At 37.7% G+C, this 21,823-nt stretch overlaps 2 protein-coding genes across 4 annotated transcripts; both read left to right on the forward strand.

The window, feature by feature from the left end:
* Positions 1-2,792: 2,792 nt before the first annotated feature.
* LOC113121640 (cystatin-B) lies at positions 2,793-3,850 on the forward strand. The gene is made up of 3 exons (XM_026292315.1): positions 2,793-2,952; positions 3,044-3,145; positions 3,535-3,850. The coding sequence occupies exons 1-3, from the start codon at positions 2,881-2,883 to the stop codon at positions 3,661-3,663; spliced, it is 303 nt and encodes a 100-aa protein (XP_026148100.1). The 5' UTR covers positions 2,793-2,880; the 3' UTR covers positions 3,664-3,850.
* Positions 3,851-11,532: 7,682 nt separating this feature from the next.
* On the forward strand, positions 11,533-20,750 carry LOC113121998 (uncharacterized). 3 transcript variants are annotated; one of them, XM_026292893.1, is made up of 15 exons: positions 11,533-11,834; positions 12,309-12,352; positions 13,262-13,338; positions 13,425-13,528; positions 14,119-14,179; positions 14,325-14,514; positions 15,014-15,193; positions 15,281-15,966; positions 16,455-16,964; positions 17,303-17,864; positions 18,049-18,119; positions 18,590-18,730; positions 18,968-19,128; positions 19,289-19,379; positions 19,599-20,750. In XM_026292893.1, the coding sequence occupies exons 1-15, from the start codon at positions 11,811-11,813 to the stop codon at positions 19,679-19,681; spliced, it is 2,985 nt and encodes a 994-aa protein (XP_026148678.1). In that variant the 5' UTR covers positions 11,533-11,810; the 3' UTR covers positions 19,682-20,750. The 3 variants fall into 3 exon arrangements, with proteins under 3 accessions (XP_026148678.1, XP_026148677.1, XP_026148680.1); XM_026292892.1 differs by having other exon boundaries at positions 17,300-17,864; positions 19,599-20,749; XM_026292895.1 differs by lacking the exon at positions 11,533-11,834 and having other exon boundaries at positions 12,318-12,352; positions 13,475-13,528; positions 17,300-17,864; positions 19,599-20,749.
* Positions 20,751-21,823: the final 1,073 nt, after the last annotated feature.

Below are 21,823 nucleotides of genomic sequence, written 5' to 3' on the forward strand. Positions count from 1 at the left end.
CAGTACTGTTAGATTATGGGTGTGTAATGTTTGGATCAGTGTAGGTTGACTCCAACATCAGCTCTGCAGGTTGAACAGGGATTAATGCCAATGGAAGTCAGGATTCAGCTTTACTTGATTATTCGGTTGATTTGCATGGACAAACTCAGGAACGTCCAAAACAGAAACAGCTTCCTGAGTAAAATGAAGAGCCAAATAAAAAGCTTTGGATGGACAATTTATACTGTACAGTTTCCAGATTTATACAGATGCTTCGAAAAGTTAAAAGGGAATTGCATTCAGTGTGCCAGACTTAAAAGATAAAACTGGGGCAAGAATGGATGATTTATTGGTGTATACTAGGGCAGATGCTGTTGATTCTGTCAGCACAAATATGGATGAAAAGGTTGAAATACAAGCATTTAGACAGCTGGATGTTTAACGAGAAACAGAAAACACTGGACAGAATTCAAATTATGGGATTACACATTAGTCATACTAAAAAAGTGCTGAGGTCAGAGCTATGTGCAGACCAGACCAAAGTATCTCCGGACCAAACTTGCCTCAAGCCACAGACAAAAGGGAACAGAGTGGACAGGGATAGTTTGGCAAAAACCTACATCTACAACCATCTACAGTAGTATATGATTTAAAGGTGACATGAAATACCCCTTTTGTGTATGTGATTCATACATGTATGCTTAGTTTACATGGTGGGATTTGTGTAGCTGTTATGTGCTGGGTGGTGTACTGGAAAGAAAGAGAGGCGTAGGACCCAAACGCAGGGCAAGGAAACACTATTTATTTCTCCTGGAATAACCAGGGCTCAAAAACAAAGCAAATAACTACTGGATGGAAAGGTAAACATAAAATATCCAAATGGAACAGAATACAAACTATAACCAAATGTGACAGTAGTAGAAATTGGTAGCATCCACAATGCTTCCACACCACAAAGGGGAAGCAGGGCACAATAAATAGGGGGAGAAACAAAAGTTAATTAAACACAGGTGAAACAAATGAAATCAGTTAACTGGGAGTGTGAATCTGCCGGGAACCAGTGATGAAGTTTTAGTGTAAAAAAATGAATTCTTTTTTAAAAATGTTGAGCAATATAAGAACAAATAGAAAACTACACGTATCTCACCTGTCGATTACAGTGGCTTCAGAAAATATTCAACCCCCTTCACTTTTTGCACACTTAATTTAAATGGATTACTATGCTTGCTCATCAATCCACACAAAGTGATTCATGATGACAGCGTGACTAATATTCTGGTGCAACCTATAGCCCAGAAAATACGGTAATACGACAGGCTATGAATTCTTACTAAATTGTCTTTTTTAAAACTAATAAATCAAGGTTGATCAAACAATCGCATCAAACTTGTTCCACACTATTCAGACTTATGCTTCTGTAAGTACTTCATTGTTACAAGAATATTTTACTTGGAAATTCAGCAAAGAATTTAACAACCCAAACTGATTTGGGGATGTAAATAAAACCACCATCAATAGTGCTAATTCCACCTTTGACGTCAGGGACAAAGACATTCAAAGAGATGTTGAAGAGATAAAGTTTAGAGATTTTTTCAGTCATGAATCGATCGGGCAAATCAATCACTGAGGCAGAGATTGGCATCACAAAGAGCCTATGTGTTTAGACTGTGATAACTTTTCCTGTACACCATGATGTCTGTGCATGTTGCAGTTTATTGTCCAACATGCACAGCAACATGCTGTGCATGTTGCAGTTTATTACTAAGGTCCCAAAATAGAAGAAACTTGAATTGTTTATATAAGATAGGACTTTTATTTTTATTTCCCGTGGTCTGGAAAGAGCTGACACTGGATTATTCTGCTGCAGTGAAGGTTATTCACACTGTCTGGCATACACTTTGGACTGGACTTGTTCAAAGCAGAACCACTTATGAAAGAAACCTCTTTTCAAACATAACGCCTCTTTGGAAATTATGACTCGGATCTTCAAACTCAGGAAGTGTGCTCAACATTTCCATTGCAAAAAAAAAAATTAATTGAACACACATTTTCCAGCAGGCTTATCCAACCATGTGACTGACGGCACAGAAATTGCACACAAACACATTTGACCACAGACTAAAACCATCCTGTTAAATAGGAACAAACAAAAACCAAAGTAGTGGATCTGGGGTGTGTTTCACCAAATCCCAAAGCAGAAAAATGTTTTTTTCTGTATGCACGGACTGCAAAAATATATACTATAGTTATATTCAGGCCTCTGTGTATTTTTTACCACATATGAGAAGTTAAAAATCAACCAAAAGTTCATAATAATGCTTTTATGATCACTTTTACACAGACAACTCCATTTTAAATACTGTGATTAAATGAGAAGTACTCTGTAAGTAGTGAGAAGTACATGTACTAGGCTCGTATAATAGCGCGGTCCCATAATGTTTGGTGCAGTGAAACGATGTATCAAAATGCCTTATCGAAAATCACAGGGTGCAGATGCTTCCGGTCCAACCACACCTCCACTCAAACCAGTCACTTCTTTAATCCCAGCAGACCTGTCCTGGGCTCAAGCACTATGTCGGCAAAGAGGGAGACCAAAGAGACATATTGAAATATATATTTAAACACCTTTTCTGATACAATGGGCAGTTTACATTGGAATTGCTGTATTTATTTATAGTGTTATTTAAAACGCAGGTACTTAAAGTTTGATTAAGTCGGTTCGGTAGTTCGTTTACAAACAAGAACACCCCCCTCCGCATCCTTTGGTGGTACGGTCCAAAACAAAGCGTCATGTGACCGTCTGACTAATATCGTAAAGCCTCGGAGCAGCAGCACGATCAGTTCCAGTTCCGTCATTTCGGTTCAGCTCATCGTCAACTTTCACTAATAAATCCTGTCACAATGTCAAGGATGTGTGGAGGAACTTCCGATGAAATCGCTGCTGATGACAGCGTCCAGAAGATCTGCGACAGCGTAAGGAGAAAAAAAGACAAATTAGCACACAGCGACTTTCCCTCCTCAGCTACTCTGTTAACAAGGCCTGTGTTTTCATTTTGCTCTTCAGGTAAAACACCTGGCAGAGAAAAAATCTGGAAAAAACTACGCAGTTTTCAGAGCCAAGAGCTACAAGACGCAGCCTGTGGCCGGCACCAACTACTTCATTAAGGTAACTTATTTACACTGGGCTACATAGTAACTTACCATTTACATTTACATACCCTAATGTTTTTATTCTGTAGCAACAGGATCCGCGGAGATTTAAATATGCTATAATAATAATGGTTTATATATGGTTTATAGCAACTTTCAGCTGCTGCTTTAGTTTTCCATCCTGTAGTCTTCGCACACGGGTTTCCATGTATTACTGTAATGTAAGTATTAGGGGTACTAGATCACTGTTTGCACTACTACAGTAGAAGTCAATAATAGCACACTGATGTAATGAACATAAATGATCTGGAAAATCTGATGGATGTATGTGTCATTTATGTTTATTAACTGTATTCATTTGAAGCGTGTGTATTTATTATTTAACATTATTTTGATTACTTGCAGGTCGATGTGGGAGAAGAGGAATTCGTCCACCTCCGTGTTTACAAAAAACTACCATGTTATGGAGAAACCCTTGAATTAACTAGTATGCAGCACAGCAAGAGCTTCCATGACCCTATTGAGTACTTCTAATAGGACCAGAAAAACACACAGCATGTCCCATCAGTGCCTACAGCTTACAGTCGCATTTTAATTAGTCGACATCATACTGTCCTGTTATTGTTTATATAAGACAATATAACAACATACTCTACTGCCCTGTAGATCATGATCAATGTGATAACAGGAGTATGTCAAAGTAGAACTATTTTGTACAAGGCAAATAAATAAATCAATCTGATTTGTTGCATTCTGCTTGTTATGGGTTGATTTTATTTCTGTTTGTGATGTGTGAAATAGCTGCAGGCCAGGGGCGTTTGTTTTCAGCTGGTAGGCGTTGTCATGAAGAAAGGCTGAACAATGACACATTATTTCACAGAAGCAGTGAAGACATATCTCTCCATTACTGCGAGTCAGATGTTGTCATTGCTCCATGCTCAGGAGATTTATGGATCTTAATATTATCAAGCCTCCTTCCAAAGTAATGTGGTATTTCACACAGTCACATAGCATTTTAGACCATTGTGTGTAGCATTGTGGTGCTATGTTACACATTTAAAATCCTAAAATTAGGTTATGAGTTAGAAAATGCTTTTCACATCTATATTAATGGGCAGGGTGTGTCTTCATCTTCAGCATGAAGAAATGGGTTGAACAACACTTTTTCACAGATGTAATTAAAACTGTTCTATTGATTACTCAATACTGTGTCAGCAAGAGGTGGCAGCTGTTGCATACCTCATACTGAGGATAGATTTGTGGATCTTAAGATGACAAAGTTCCCTATGAGGCAGTTTTAGTCTGTTTATGTAAAAATCTACCCAGCCATGGATTTACAGTGGGTACAGAAAAGTATTCAGACCCCTTTAAATTTTTCACTCTTTGTGTCATTGCAGCCATTTGCCAAAATCAAAAAAGTTCATTTTATTTCTCATTAATGTACACTCAGCTCCCCATCTTGACAGAAAAAAAAAAAACAAATGTAGAAATTTTTGCAAGTTTATTAAAAAAGAAAAACTGAAATATCACATGGTCATAAGTATTCAGACCCTGTGCTCAGTATTGAGTAGAAGCACCCTTTTGAGCTAGTACAGCCATGAGTCTTCTTGGGAATGATGCAACAACTTTTTCACACCTGGATTTGGGGATCCTCTGCCATTCTTCCTTGCAGATCCTCTCCAGTTCTGTCAGGTTGGATGGTGAACGTTGGTGGACAGCCATTTTCAGGTCTCTCCAGAGATGCTCAATTGGGTTTAGGTCAGGGCTCTGGCTGGGCCAGTCAAGAACAGTCACAGAGTTGTTCTGAAGCCACTCCTTTGTTATTTTAGCTGTGTGCTTAGGGTCATTGTCCTGTTGAAAGGTGAACCTTCGGCCCAGTCTGAGGTCCTGAGCACTCTGGAAGAGGTTTTCTTCCAGGATATCTCTGTACTTGGCCACATTCATCTTTCCTTCAATTGCAACCAGTCATCCTGTCCCTGCAGCTGAAAAACACCCCACAACATGATGCTCCCACCACCATGTTTCACTGTAGGGATTGTATTGGGCAGGTGATGAGCAGTGCCTGGTTTTCTCCACACACACCGCTTAGAATTAACGCCAAAAAGTTCAATCTTGGTCTCATCAGACCAGAGAATCTTATTTCTCATAGTCTGGGAGTCCTTCATGTGTTTTTTGGCAAACTCTATGCAGGCTTTCATGTGTCTTGCACTGAGGAGAGGCTTCCGTCGGGCCACTCTGCCATAAAGCCCCGACTGGTGGAGGGCTGCAGTGATAGTTGACCTTGTGGAACTTTCTCCCATCTCCCTACTGCATCTCTGGAGCTCAGCCACAGTGATCTTTGGGTTCTTCTTTACCTCTCTCACCAAGGCTCTTCTCCCACGATTGCTCAGTTTGGCAGGACGTCCAGGTCTAGGAAGAGTTCTGGTCGTCCCAAACTTTTTCCATTTGAGGATTATGGAGGCCACTGTGCTCTTAGGAACCTTGAGTGCTGCAGAAATTCTTTTGTAACCTTGGCCAGATCTGTGCCTTGCCACAATTCTGTCTCTGAGCTCCTTGGGAAGTTCCTTCGACCTCATGATTCTCATTTGCTCTGGCATGCACTGTGAGCTGTAAGGTCTTATATAGACAGGTGTGTGCCTTTCCTAATCAAGTCCAATCAGTTTAATTAAATACAGCTGGACTCCAATGAAGGAGCAGAACCATCTCAAGGAGGATCAGAAGAAATGGACAGCATGTGAGTTAAATATGAGTGTCACTGCAAAGGGTCTGAATACTTATGACCATGTGATATTTCAGTTTTTCTTTTTTAATACATTTGCAAAAATTTCTACATTTCTGTTTTTTTCTGTCAAGATGGGGTGCTGAGTGTACATTAATGAGAAATAAAATGAACTTTTTTGATTTTGGCAACCAAACAGTGACTCTAGAACCATGTTTTGTTTTAAAGGTGATAATCACTGTACCCTCCACCCCACCTGTATAGAGACGGGTGGGGTATGAGGTGTGCTCAGTAGATCCCACTAAATCCTTCACATTTTACACCCTGAACGTTTAATTGATCTAATCACAAAACTGATGTCACCTGCACTTTTCCCACAAAGACAAGTCAAAGTGCGAGTTTTGTAAATCCTGCAGCACAATGGGAAACACTGCAAAACTGAACCTTTGACCTGTGACCTTCTGTCAATAAGTGTTTCACTCAATTTTCTTGTTGCAGAAAATGTTTTTGAACAAGACAAAAGACAGAACATTAAGAGGACAACACACAGCAATAAATAGCACCTTTTAATTCATGTAAAAGTCATTCATATGACTTTCAGTCAAAGTGGTTCTGTTGAGCTTCTCTATCATAAAGTCCTGATTGCTGCAGAGCTACTCAGATGGAAGTGAAGGGGCCTGAATATTTTGTGAAGTCACTGTATATGTCAGGTGAGATAGATGTAGTTTTCTTCTTCTTATATTGATCAACAACTTAAAAAATGAGTTTGTTTTTTTTTTTACACTGTACCATTGAATGTAATTTTTGCTCTGACAAACTGTGAAGCACACACGCCCTTCATGACATGACATGAATACGCTGCATACGCTACACAAATCCCTCCATTTTGTTTGAACAAAAGCCCACTATGTAAATTAGCATACTGAAGGTGAACCATGAAGTTGACTGATTTGTATGCAGGGGCGGTTCTAGGATTTCATCCTTAGGGGGGCTTAGCCCTCACTATTGTTGCTGATAACACTACCGGGTGTTGTGGCTGTGTATCGCAGAATGTCGATAGTACAAATATAAATGGAGAATGAAGAACCAACATAATGCATTACATTCTGTAGTTACAATATGAATACAGTCAGTCATTATTGAAGCATTTTAAAAAGTAGAAATTATACTTTCAATAAATTTTGATCATTTTAGGGGGGCTGAAATGACAGATGGGGGGCTAAAGCTCCTCTAAAAAGGGTCTAGAACCACCCCTGTTTGTATGTAAAGGGGCACTTGTATATTTCTGTGGTATGAATATGAAATAAGATCATGATTTTGAACTCTGTCATCTTTGTAAAACATGTCAGTTCTCAGAGAAAATAGTACCACACCACTGACGTTACGATGCATCTAGTGGCAAAATAAAAACAAAGGATACAAGTCTCATTATGTATATAAATTAAATATAATCATAACAAATTTATCATACAGACAGTTTAAAGTCTTTTTATAATTTTAATAAGTTGCCAATGTTAAAATGGTGATAAAGTGCAGCACTCTTACATTTTTACAGGAAAATTCTGACTAAGCTGTCTGTGTGATGCATGTCATTTCAGCAATCTTTTAATTTCCCTGACGTCACATCCATCCATCCATCCATCCATCCATCCATCCATCCATCCATCCATCCATCCATCCATCCATCCATCTACTAATACCACTTATCCTGGCATATCCAGGGTGACAGGGAAGCTGGAGCCAATCCCAGCTGACACTTGGTGAGAGGTGGGATCCACTCTGGACATATCACCAGTTTATCACATACCTGACACATAGACACAAAACCTCAACCTCACATTCACACCTACAGGCAATTCATTCTCCACTAAAATTAAACTAACCCCAGCTTGCATTTGTTTGGACTATGGGACAATGATCGATTTCTATGGAAAGTGCTTGAAGAAAACTCACACATATATGCAGAGAACATGCAAACTCCACACAAAAATGGGATTTGAAACCAGAACCTTCTTGCTGCGAGGCAACAGTGCTAACCACTTCACAACAATAAGACTACAAACCACACCCTATATTTAAAATGTTGAAACTGTTGACTGTTGCTAATCACGCACTTGAAATCACACTGCATATGGCCACATTAGGTTGCATGTTAGTGTTAATGTTGAGACCTGTTAGTCACAGCCTAGACAGCCACTTTCATCTTGTGACTATTGTTCCTTTTTGTCAATCACATGCTGCATTATTTGTGTTCCTACTAATAAATCATACAACTTTGCAGGTATTTGACCAAGATATTTGAGAAATGTAGCTCCAATAGTTCTCTGATGTTACTTTGAAAACTCCTAGAGTCACTTTTTTCAAGTGTTTTTGACTGGGACTAATTTACTTTAAGCTCCTCTTCCATGATGTTTTTACAATATTTTTTATTTCAATTCAGTTCAGTTTTATTTGTATAGTGTCAAATCACAATGAAATCATCTACTTGCACAGAAATCCAACAACTCCCTAATGAGCAAGCACAAGCTGTGGAGAGGAAAAACTGGTTTTACTGACAAGTAAAACAAGGAAATAATAATATCACAGCACATGTAACTGTGCTTATTTGTTTCATGTTGTGGCCCCATGTTGTAAACATGTTGCTCTAAGGAACAAAGGACGTTTGTTTCCACTCCTAGAAGAAACAAAGGTCAAAAGTTTTTCAAGTGACAATATTCAACCAAGGCTCTGTCAGAAGCCCCTGGCAGAATTACACTGAAATTACTGACTGACAATGTTACTGATTCAGGTTCTGCCAACTTAGTGATTTGGTTTCTGTCAATGTGAAAGACAGGCCTGCACTTGTTGACATCTCGTTGCTGTTGTGAAAAAAGTTCAATTATTTTGCTGAGAACTTTTAAATATTACCAAATTCACACTCCCAACAATGGACACAAAGATAATTAACATTTAAAAACATTACATTCATTCATTAAATTAGATCTTGTCCATTGACACTGAATTAGATATTACAGTTTTCATCAAATGTGATGGGAAAATAAATAAGAATAAAAATGTCAAAATGTGGGAATGTTTCAGCTGTAAAACCATCTGTCACCAACTCTAAAAAAGAACATAAACATAAACAACAACAACAACAACATAAATAATATGTTTATGTTGTTGCTGATAAATAAGGCAGAGGAAGATGTAAAGTTCATGGTGGACTTTGACTGGTAAATGTACAATTTTTCCAAAAGTAAAACAATTAAATAAAACACGTTTTACTATTGTTTTTATCAACCCTAAAATGTTTTAACAACCAAACTTGGATCGTAGCTAATAAAACAGATTTATACTGAACTACGTTTCTCTACTGTTTTGTTTTGGCTCACCCGACAGAGTTTCAGTGTTTGGTTCCCTCTAGTGTTTGAAAGAGGAATTACAACCATACTTCCTGTCTTTGCTCTCTGATTCCTGACGCATTTTAAGGGTTTTATCTTACCTGCTTTGTATATGATTACAAATGTCAATTGTGTCTTTATACACCAGATATTAATCCTTCATATGAGGATATATGGCCGGCTCTCATCTGGGCACACACTCTCTCCATCAATAATAAATCTGATATAAAAAATATATATACCCAATATAATGATAGTAATAATAATGGCCACTGTGCCGCTTTCTCTCCCGGGTTCCATACATTTCTCTCTCTATGATAGTCTCCGTTTTGACTATCAGTGTGGATCTACATAAGGTAAGAGTGACAAGGTACATGCCCCCGCCCCCATCGGTCTTTAACTTTAGTATATCATGGCCACCAGTCAGTCTGAACCACCAGCTTAGGTCACTGTTTTAGTCACCTAAAGCAGTGACCTAAGTATGTAGTAGTTTTTGTACTTTCACATGGCACTCACTCACTGACTCACTCTTTCAACATTAAGGAAACACTAACATTAGTCAGGTTAGGTACATCAGAATTATAAAAACCAAAAACATCTATCATTTTCTTACTCCCTTCTCATTTTCCATGTCACTACCAGTAATGTGTTTGTAATTTTGAATGCCTTAATTGTCATCTCTCTTCATTTCTATCTAATCTATTATTCCCTTCCATTTCCACCTAATTAGACGTGGCTGGGCTGGTGGTGCTAAGAGGCCTGTTATGGTACCAGGAGGTCTGACTTGTCTAGTTTTGGCTCCAAAAGGCCTTCTGGTGGTTGTACGTGGGAGTTTGATAGGTCAGTGGTGCTAAGAGGCCTGTTGTCTCTTGTAGTGCTAGGACGTCTGATATTGTTGTAGCTTTAACAGGCCTTTGATTGTGGAGCCTTGGACGTCTGACCTGCCTGTTTTGGATCTGATAGGCCTCTATATGTCTGTACCAATAATTAGGTGTTTGTTATTTTGAATGTATTATCAATTATGATGTCTGTACCAATAATTAGGTGTTTGTTATTTTGAACGTATTATCAATTCTGATGTATGTACCAATAATTAGGTGTTTATTTTGAATGTATTATCAATTCTAATGTCTGTACCAATCATTAGGTGTTTGTTATTTTGAACGTATTATCAATTCTGATGTCTGTACCAATCATTAGGTGTTTGTTATTTTGAATGTATTGTCAATTCTCATGTCTGTACCAATAATTAGGTGTTTGTTATGTTGACTCCCTTGTCATTTATCTCTCCACCAATATTTGGTTGTTCATAATTTTGAACTTCTTTGTCATCTCTCATACATCATGGGGGATCTGCTGGAGCCTATATCAGCTCTTTTCAGGGGAAAGATCAACAGATCAATAGACCAATAATCATTTGTTCCTGATTTTGAATGCCTTGTCATTTCTCGTCTTTACCAATCATTAGGTGTTTTTTACTCCCTTGTCATTTCTCAACTGTTTCTCTACCAATAATTAGGTGTTTGTTGTTTTGACTCCCTTGTCATTTCTCATGTGTCTGTCTAGCAATAATCAGGTGTTAGTAATTTTGAATGCCTTGTCATTTCTCATCTGTCTCTCTAGCAAGAATCAGTTTGTAATTTTGTATGTGTTGTCAGCTCTCATGTCTGTACCAATAATTAGGTGTTTTATTATTTCGACTCCCTTGTCATTTCTCGAAGAACTTAATCTCAAAAGGTTCTCTAGGTTCATTGTCCTAAATTTCCCTTTGAACATCAAGCCATTTAGCATGGACATATGAGCAATATGTGAAAACATGCAGTTTTTTGTGTAAGCAGAAGAACTCCTCCTCAGGGACAGCTTTGACTATATCGACCAACACTAGATGAAGACAAAGGCTACAGCACTTGACACAGAGGACATAACTTTGCTTGTGCATTGGTAGGTGCTTGGACACCTCAGACTGCCACTCATGAAGGGACAAGTAATTATAAGCAGACTAAAAACTGTGCAATCGTGTCAGTGGACCATCTTGTTTTGATGAAATGTTTTAGAGATATTTAGAGCAAAAGAAAAGTTGCCAAATTTTTAGAGGAAAGTAGACAGATATTACAGATTATTACATTTAGAAAACAACTTGGTTGTTCTGAGTATTATGGGTCGAATAACTCCAGCAGGAGGCAGTATTGCAACTTCAGGGATGCCAACTGCCTTAAAAAAAAAAAACTCGAAGAAGGACGTGACGTAAACCAGGTCTCTATTCCTATTGGTTCACAGGCATGGGCGGTACCGGTGATGTGACGTCAGCAGTTGGAGCCTTGTACCGAAATGCGCGGGTCTTTCAGAAACCGTAAACAGCGCCATTATTTACTAACGTTGGTTAATAAAGGTAGGCTACTATTAATCACGTCGATACTTACTACCAAGTAAATGTTGGGATAACAGGTTATTATAAAGGGTAATCGAGTCGGAGCAGCTGGAAAAACGAAAACAATAGCTGGCTAACACTTAGCTTGGATACGGCTGTGGGACAGTCTGTAACGTAACCGGACAAAGACCAACACAGGCTGCTAACATCAATGGAGACAGAGTACCCGACTTTGGTAAGTCCACATTTGCTTTTGTGTGTTTATTGTATGTTGCCTATGTGCTGAAATGTGAGTTAGCCAAAGCAGAGAGGGGGCTAACCCCACCGGGACAAAGGGTAACCTACAGCGTTATTGTTAGCTTCTTAAACCCCAACTTGTTGACCTAGCTGCTGTCCAATACAGCAGCATAACATTGTTGCTAACGTTACATGCGACCCACATTGTTGTTGTAACCCACAGAGACTAGTTTGGTGTGGATGAGGTTCTGCTGCATTGTGTAACTGGGGTATTTCTACCGTTTTCCATTCAGGAAATCGAGTAGGCTAACGTTACATACCAAACTCAGATTTCCGCTATAACCATTAACGTTACTTAATAAACTGATAAACTGAGTAAGGGGTTAAGGGGTTGTTGTTATCTGGTACTCCCTCCCTAGTTTCTAAATAATTACAGCGTTATTAAACCTTTGTTGACGCTTCTGGTCCACAGAAGAGACCAAGGAGGAGGCTCTGGTACTTGACAGACAAAGAGAGGTAAGTTTGTTCATGTTTTAAAACGGGGAATAACAATAATTGTTGCAGCGTTCATATGTTGTTTATTCCCAGCCTGCTGTGCGTACGCTTCACTGGAGAGGTCATGCTCTCAGCACATTTCTTTATAGTGATTCCAAAAATCCTTATCATGACTCACAAATAATCCATATGCTGTCATGTCATGAATGTTTTAAGGATTTCACATATAGTACAGATTATTTAAGCATTTGGATAGATGCAGAAGCAAACAGGAAAGTAGCATTTTGTTTGTTTTTGAAGATGGAAAAGTCAAGAAATGATGCAGGGCAACCAAAGGCAGGGAGAGACTGGCAAATGAGAACTATGAAAACAGCTCATTGTCCCTGTATAGAACCGGCGTTATCCAAAACGTTCAGTCACAGGTTTGTCAGAACGACTTTATTTTTTTGACCCACCAGATTTTAGTGCTCTGTTTGTTAATGTTTGTCTGTGATGAGCTATGACATATTCACAACATCCTCTAGACTCTTTTGTTGATTGAAATTGAATTTTTGTTTGATTTTTGTCCCCCCTACTTCTACTCTGCAGTCAATATGGAGTTAGTTGGTTGTAACCAGTTAGTCTGATGAAACTGCCCATCAGGCTGGTAGACCAAGCAGATAAACGTAAATATGAGACTAGATCATGCTGCCATGTCTTTACTCTTTGCTGGTAGGAGTTAAATGCAGCTTTAAAATATGTTACACCATTTTGTGTAATGTACTGTAGGTTAAGCCTAGAGTATGGTGTCACTTGTCAGTCTGACTTGAATATTGAGCTTCTTTAGAAATGGTCACCCAACTTTTGGTACAACCTTTGGTGCATTTAATTGTGTATTGATGCAATGAGTTTTGATATACCTGTCATATTTAATATTCATTGTGTTTGCAGTTCTAAACAACAAACATCTGAACAATGCCCAGCAATACGCACACTGGATGATATTGATAAGATGTTTGATGACTTGGGTGAGTTGATAACATAATTATTTTGTATTTGGTATTTATTTTTTAGTAGGTTTTGTATTTTCATTAGGTTAATATTTTTTTCCCAGATTCTTCCTTACATGATGAGGAACTACTGTCCTCACCTCTTGTGCTCCAGATCTCTGATACAATCCAGGGAGAAGAAATTTTAGCAGTCACACAGGATAGACCTGTAAGTAAAGAATGTGGAAGCAAGTCTATCCTCAAACAGTGGCTGGTGATTCAGATCAGTAGGAGTGACAAGTGGGGGAAAAAATAGTGTTAAATAATAATACACTTACACATGCAATATTATTTTATAAAAAGTAGCCTACTGAGAAATTGTAATGCTTGATTTTAACAAATTACTGTTTTCCCTCATTGGCTATTCTTTTATCATTGTCCTGTCCACATGGTGTAGCTGCTGCTTTTACATTAATTTTGATTTGAGTGCTTTAACACATTTGAGTTAATATTTGTATGTTTGTTTGTTTGTTTGTTTGTTTTTTTAAAGGCAAACCTTCCTATGTTGTTCTGTTATTATGAACTAGGGCTGCAACAACAATATTTAATGATTAGTTAGATCGACTGATGTACAGTTTGTCATGGCCCACAGTGATACATTGACCGGTTTGGAGATTAAAATGACGGCTTAAATAGAGTTCTGGCATTTTGTATGTACTTGTTGATAGGCTCAGCAGCTATTCTACTTCTGCCTATTTTACAGTTAGACAAGTTTTGGTATCTTGTATGTGATGCTATTAATTTTTTTTAAATCCCCAGGGTCCTGAAGGAGATGTCAAGCATCATGCAACAAGTTCCCCCAGTTCTAAACTTGACACTGGTAAGAGATGCAACCCCTTTTTTCTGAGAAAATACTTGATCATCCTAAATATGTACCTGCTGTGTTTGAACAATTCCAAATAGTTCTTTTTTGTGTTATAAATAAATGTTTGTGATGTTTAGTTCACTTCTCTTCCTCATTGCAGGTTTAAACATCCCATTTAAAGTGCATGAGCCAGTAAAAACCTCCAGCCCTATTGAAGAGAAAAAAGTTGTGGAACAGTTAGAAGAGGAGGAAAAAGAGAGAGCCCTGGTTGTGCCATCAATTCTCGTCTTTGAAGATGATGAAATAGAAAAGGCAGAGGCACAGCCAAACAGCCACATACAGTGCAACAGGTACGTCACAGAGGAGCAAGAAATTGACAAGTATTAATTATTTTATTGTAGGATATTGTCTGTTATTGGTATAGTAGGCAATCCTTGAAAAAACAGCAAGAAGAAGCTCAATTTCAAATGTAGACAACCAATGAAATTGCACACTTTGTTTCTGACTTCTCTCTGAAGCCACTCCACCAAAACATATCAACTCCTGTTGCCTGACGACTGAGGAGTGTTTTTTTTCCCGCACTGCCTTATGGGAGACTCTTGGCTTGTGCATTGAATACAAGGACAGAGTGCACACAAGTAGGAAGTAGGGTAACAGGCAAGCCTGGTGCTTCCATAGATGGCAAATGATTTTTTTTTTCTTTGCCTTCTCAGTGCATTTAATTCAATGGCAGAATATTTTACAGTGGTACAATATGACTATTACTATAACTACAACTACAACTACAATTACAATTACTAATTGTCATTTGTGTTAGTTAACCATATATCACTTTCTTGTCATTAATAGGCAAGACAACACAGACCAGCATGTTACAGCAGTGAGTCAGGAGCCTGAACTCCAACCTCCTGTGAAGAAGTCCGAAAATGTTTGCAGACAGCTGTCAGCAGAGAGAGCTACCTCTGTGGGAAAAGATATACAAGCATTCCTCCTGAAACTCAGAGATGCTGGGGTGTCCAAGCCCACTTGGTGAGAAGAGTACACCTTAATAATTTGTCACTGTGGTGTTATTGTTGTTAACACTATAAACAATTAAATATTTTTCTTATTTTTTAGTACCAGGAAAATACTGTCACCAGTAAAAGTACCCATGCCTCCGGAACCTGAGGATGATTTCCTGTTTATGGAAGAAGAAGATATGTTTTATTTTTCCATCCCAAGTAAAACCTCCACCAGAAAGAGCCAGAGGCAGAAAGAGCCAAAGAAAGAGAAGAGCAGTAAGGACAGTTCAATGGACAAGGCGATGAAGGGCAGCTCACTAGAGAGGGCAGAAAAGGAGGAGGAGTCTGAAAAGGCCAACACCAAAATGGGAAGTCAGTCTGTTAATCAGAAAATGAGAAAAAATGAAGGGAAAGAGAAGAGACAAAGAAAGAAAATGAGTAATGAAACAACTGCACCTGGAATTGATGAGTTGTCTGTTCCTGAGGACCTTCCTGCAGGTGACTTTGAGGAACAAGAGAAATCAAACAAAAAGAGACTTCAGGAGTTGTCATCTAAAAGGAGTGTCCGGGCAGAGGCAGAAAGAAAGGGCTCAGAAAGGAACGCTCAGAAGTCCTTGAAGGCAATTAGTTCAAACTATTCAAGAGATCGAAAAGAACATGCCAAGACAAGCAGGTCCAAGTCATTAAAGGGGGCCAGAAAAGTGATACAGGGATCTGACGACACAGGTGATGATATGCATGTGAAAGAACAAGATGAGGCGCACATGAATAAGAAGAATACAGACCTGGATTTCCTTTTAGGTATGGTCCTTCTTTCTTTAAAATCTCTACCTGTGTTGACACTGAATCCCTCTGCTAGTTATTACTGGAGGTATTGTATAAATGTTTATAAATGTATAGAAGACTTTCAAAGCCTACAGAAAAAATCTGTATTTGTGCACAGATAAACTTTTTTAAAGTGGGAAAAGAAAAACAATGCAAAGTTTATTGTGAATATTTTTTATTTGAATTAACTCCAGTCATTTTTTTCAACAAGTGTACCCTAATCATCAGAATATCAAAATACTGAAATATATATATGATGAGACATGAGATGATGTTTCCCAGTACTTCATTAATTTTTTAAATTCCCAAGTACCTGGTCATTGTGTTTGATGCTAAGAAGCAATAAATATTTATAAATATTTATGAAAATACATTGTTAGCAATGTCTGAAATTCCTTGCCTTCGATATCTTCTATACTTAACGACAAAACATCTCATTGAATAATTATGTTGTTTCCCCACAGACCAAGAAATCATGCATTCTGAAGCACAAACTGTGGATTTGCCGGATGGAAAACAGAACAACATAGCTGTTGTATCTGAAGGGATTTTGCCTGAAGATGGTCAGATTCTTGGGAAAAGGAAAAGAGAACCGCCTGGGCGATGGTGGTTAACCAACCAACAGACCATAGAGGAAAAACGGGTCGCAGAAAACAAGTCTATATTCAAAACGCCAAAATGGCACAAAAAAGAACCCAGTGCAACAGCATGTGGAAATGGTAAAACTATAAAGGACAAAGTTTTAAATAGCAAAAATCAGAAACCACATACACCATCTGGTCAGAAGACACGTACATATACAAAAAGGAGAACCAAACCAAAAAAAAACAGAATTACAGAAGGGGACACAGCAGGCAAGATGGAAGCAGAAGAAGCATTTAACAAGGCTGACACAGCATGTACTGAAGATCAGGATCAGAAACTCGCAGATCAGGACCTGGATCTTGTGCAGTCAAGCAGTTGCAGTAATGCAGGTAATGTCAAAATAAAAACAAGTGCTCTTATTAGTATTTACACAATGAAAGTACTCTTACAAAGAAAGGTCCTACTCAACAATGATACAACATTATGTATGACGGTTTTAAAGCTAATACAACTTGATGTGAGCAGTATTTTACTATGATGCTTGTGGTTACCAAAGTAAAGGTCACAGAGGAGAGAAGAAAAAATGAATTTATATGTTTTTGTAATGGCTTTTTTGTGAAAAATGGCCACTAAAACATGTTTAAATTTTTTTTTTCTTTAAACATAAAATCCTGCAAATAAGTTTAGTAATTTACTAAGGTGTTTCATTTGTGATATTTTACAGCAGATCACTTATTTTGGAAAAACCTCCTTAATATCTCTAATAAAAAAATGTCAAACACACAAATGCCTGCCTATTCAAGAGGACATGGGGAGCAGCTCAGAGAAGCACAATCAGAGAAACGGAGGAGGAAACCCCCTGGTAACTGGTGGGAAGTTGGAAACACGTCTGCGGACATGGAGTGCATGTCCTTGCAACCCCATCAGCTTCATGAGCCCAAACCTTGTAAGGAAAAAAGAAAAAAGTCCAAAAGAAGCAAATCTGTACTTGGATCTCCCAAAAATGGCAACATCTCACTTTCCTCAAAACCACTGGGGGGAGCTCCTGTCCCTCCTCTGAAAACAAGCCAACTGTTGACCACAAGGACAGTCAAAAGTTCTCTGGCCACATTTAAAGACATTTTCACTTCAGCCACACAGGCTGATTCAGTGGTCGGTAACAAAGTCACACCTCAGAATAGCAGGTGTAATATCACTGCATGCTCTGACAAGGCAGCATCTGCTCAAAAACGAGATAGCCTTCAAAACAACGAGACGCCAAAGGACAGCTTTGGTCATCTGGAAATCACGTAAGCAAAAATGTTACTCTAAACTAGGCCTGTGACACTTAATTGATTTGAAAAAAATATTAATTTTTATTAATTTATTAATTTTTAAAAATTAATTATTAAAGTAGTTGTTTGTTGCAGCCCTATTCTAAAAGTATTTCTTTTTTTTAGTCTGTATATGTTATGTTTTTGCATTTTCTGGCAGGTTAAAAGACCTTGTAAGTGGACCATCGTCTATGATTCAGTTGGAAGAGTATGAGGAGTATGATGACTTTGGTAGGTTATTTAAAAAAAAAAAAAAAAAACAGTCTTCATGAAAGTAGATATTTACTTTATTCTGATGTGACTAATTTTCCATGCTCAAACACAGTCTTTCTATAAAATTTCTTAAATCTCCTCTGTTAGTAACAAATACAACCCCCCCCCCCCCCCCCCTGTATTTGTAATGCAGTTTTATTGAACAAATGCAAGTGATTATGCACTGTTAATTGCAGACCTAAAGATTGGACTTTCACTTTAATTTAAAAAGTCGCTTAAAGCAGATGGATTATACTCAGTAGATATTAGAAGCTGGCATTTTGACACTGTATACTTTACTGGACTATCATCTTGAATATGAATGGCAAATATTTCACTCTGGATTTGTGTGTGTGTGTAAACGGTTTCAGCAAAAGTTTCTGATTGATCCACCAAACCATTGCTTTTTTAAATAATTAACTTCTACTCTCACATTTACCTTTTTCCAGGCCTGCCTACTTCCAGGACCCACGCTGTGCTCTGTGCATCAGATCTGTGTGCTCCTCCTCTCAAACCACTGATCTTACACCCAAAAGATGAAGCTGGTCTGACAGTGTGGTTCAAAAATTTTTGCTCTTTCCTTGTCCACAGTAAGAAAATACGATGTCAGAATCAACTAAATCTACTGTTTTCAATAAATCATTCATTATTTATAGTCACACAAAAAAGTACTAACTGTACTACTACTACTACTACTACTGTATTTGAATGATCAGGTGTAAACATGGGGTATTTCCAAACTTTCAATTGGAATCAAATGATTGTTATGGAACATACCGTAAGTAAATATTGAACAGTCAGAATATGTTTTATTGTTTATAAAACAGATGGTGCAGAGATCACCCCAAACCAGTTTGACTGGTACATCTATCAAGAAAGAGCTATCGGCTTCCTTATGGACATGAACTGTGGCTCTCTGTGTAATGGAAAGATGTTTCTGAGCTCCTACACAAAGAAGCCTCTCTGGGTGGATCACAGTGCCTTAACAGTGAGTAAACTATTTATTCTGTCCTTTCTCTTAGCTGTGGTTTTGTTCTGTTAGTCCCCCTCATACAATGTGTCCTCTCATACAATTTACTTTGTTCACTTTTTATATACATTTTTTTTAATTCCTTACATTAATTTCTTTCATTCTTGTGTTTTGAAAGGTTTTTAACATATTAACAAGCTCTGTGAACGTAATCATCAACAGCAAGAAGTTCCATTTCAATGCAGGACAAGCCTTTGTGGTGAAGTGTGGTAAGGAAATATCACATGTATTAATGCAGAATAAAACATTTTTTAGTTGAAGAAATGTTTCATCTTGCTGATGTTAGGGAATGCAAAAACTGCCAGCTGTACTCATAATTAACCGTGTTCCGTGTTTGTATAATTTTTGGTGTATGCCTTTGAACAAGAACAATGTTATAATATACATTATATATAACGTTTTTTTATGTTACTCTTATGTTCACACAGGTCATGCCTACAGCATCCAGAATGTCACGGCTCAGCCTGCACTTCTGTTCTTCACCAGGATATTAGCAGAAAGTGTAGGGTGAATTTGTTATGTGGGTGGCAGCTGAATAAACAACCACATACCTTATTTTCCAGACTATAAGTTGCACCGGAGTGTTAGTCACTTTTAACAAAAACTGCCTTGTTGAACAGAAAAAAAAACATCTTTGATGTTTGTGCAGTTGACGTTACTTAATACGGATGAATAAATTTATTAATGCACTGCTTGTTATTATGTTTAGCCTGTGTTCTTCACAGACTAATTTGTATAATTAGAAATGCGACTTATACACCGAAGCGGCTTATGTTCTTTTTCTGTTCAACAAGGCTGTTTTTGCTAAAAGTGACTAATACTCTGGTGTGACTTATGGTTGGGAATTTTTTTTTAAAATCTAGCTTATATGCATTTTACCTTGATGTGTAATCCTTTGACCCCTGGGGGCCTTGTAAGTGAATTGTAAGTTTTTTAAAAAAATGTAATTTCTTTGGTGTAATTGATGCTTTTCTATGGCTCATGTGATAGTACAATAGAAAATGATTTGTAAATAAAATTTTGTTCTGCTATTTGAGTTTCACTTATCCCAAGATCATGCAGGTGTAGATTGTGGCCTCTAAGGGGCAGTGTACAGCTGTATTCTCATAGTGTAAGGCATTCGACCTAAGAGGCTTGGACTATTTGACATCCTGCAATAGACTGAAGCCTGTCAGAAGCCATCTGTACTTTTTGTCCCTGTTGCTGCCACCTCTTGCCTGATCCCAGCCTTGCAGTTTTCTTTTCATACGCTCTGAAGCTCACTGGTGCTTCAGGACACACTTAATAGAGTTGTTTTGCAGCTTTATGATAGGTCCATTAGTGACATAATATCAGAAAATCATTGAGAAACAAGTACACGAGAAAGACAAATATTCAAATATTTCTGCTTGGTACTAAGTGATATAAAAATAAAACCTAATTTACAATACTTTCCCAGTCAAATATGTTGTGTTACATAAATTTTAACCATTAAGTTAAAATAAACCAGACATTACATTGATACAGTCCATTAATGTTTAGTGGAAACAAATGTTTCTTTTTGTACAATATTGTATTTATTTCACAGTGCACAGTAACATGTATGTTTAATAATACACTTACAGTATGTGCAAAGTAAACACCAATTCTATGACTTTTAATGCATAATACTGACACTGTAGCAAACATTGACAAAATGTGGTATTTCCTGTTATCCAGGTCAGCTGAAAACTCAAGTGACCACAAAATGTCCTCCCCATGATCACTGCAGTTGGATTTGACAAGAAAACAAAATATTATACTAATGAATGAGATTGTTGTCAGTGGCACCTGTGGTGTCATGTGACCACATTCAGCCAAAGGTCAGTGACACAGTTCAAAGTAAATGTTACCATGTTACCAGATTATGTTTAAAAAATACTGAATATACATCAAAATATAATATTCATATTTTGCATATGGTTCACCCAAATTAAAATAAAATTACCTCAGAGAAGGTGTAAAATGGGACAGATTTGTGCATAAATTAGTGCCACTACATATTGTAGCTCATATCATGGTATTGTGTGTGAATGTAATGTGCTGGCTTTACTTTGAAGTATATTCCTGCCAATTGAATTGTTGAAAATAAAATGTGACACCTAAATATTCAGATGTTACAGAGCTGGTTGCAACTTTTTTTAAGCGATGACGGCACAAACTGTAGCGTATAGGTAACATATAGAGCGCTGATACTTCACATGATATTTGCTTGATACTTAGTGTCTCTAGTGCAAAGGAATTATTTTAAAGCTGAATTACTTTTACTGTTGCAGGTAACACATGGGTGGTCGGTTTTCACAGTGGTATCATTCAGTAGCACAGAACCGGTATGAAAACCTGTGCTTTGTGAGTTATATCTGTTAGACAAAGGCCAAACTCACAAATGTCATACAAACTGTTCTGTCATGAAATATTTACTGACCTACTTCATGTGTTCCTGTAAGCGAATCTGTTTATGTTTTCTCCTCCCCTGTACTATTGAATATTTTATGGTACACAGATACCAACCTGTTTCCTAAAAAAGAACACTGGGATTGCTGCCTGATATCTGACCCTTCACACTGTGATTTAGCTCTTAATAATGTATATGTGGGCTACATGAAGGTTTTCCTGTGGAAATAAATCAGTCTGC

Source organism: Mastacembelus armatus, chromosome 20 (assembly GCF_900324485.2).
Source record: "Mastacembelus armatus chromosome 20, fMasArm1.2, whole genome shotgun sequence".
NCBI lineage: Eukaryota > Metazoa > Chordata > Actinopteri > Synbranchiformes > Mastacembelidae > Mastacembelus > Mastacembelus armatus.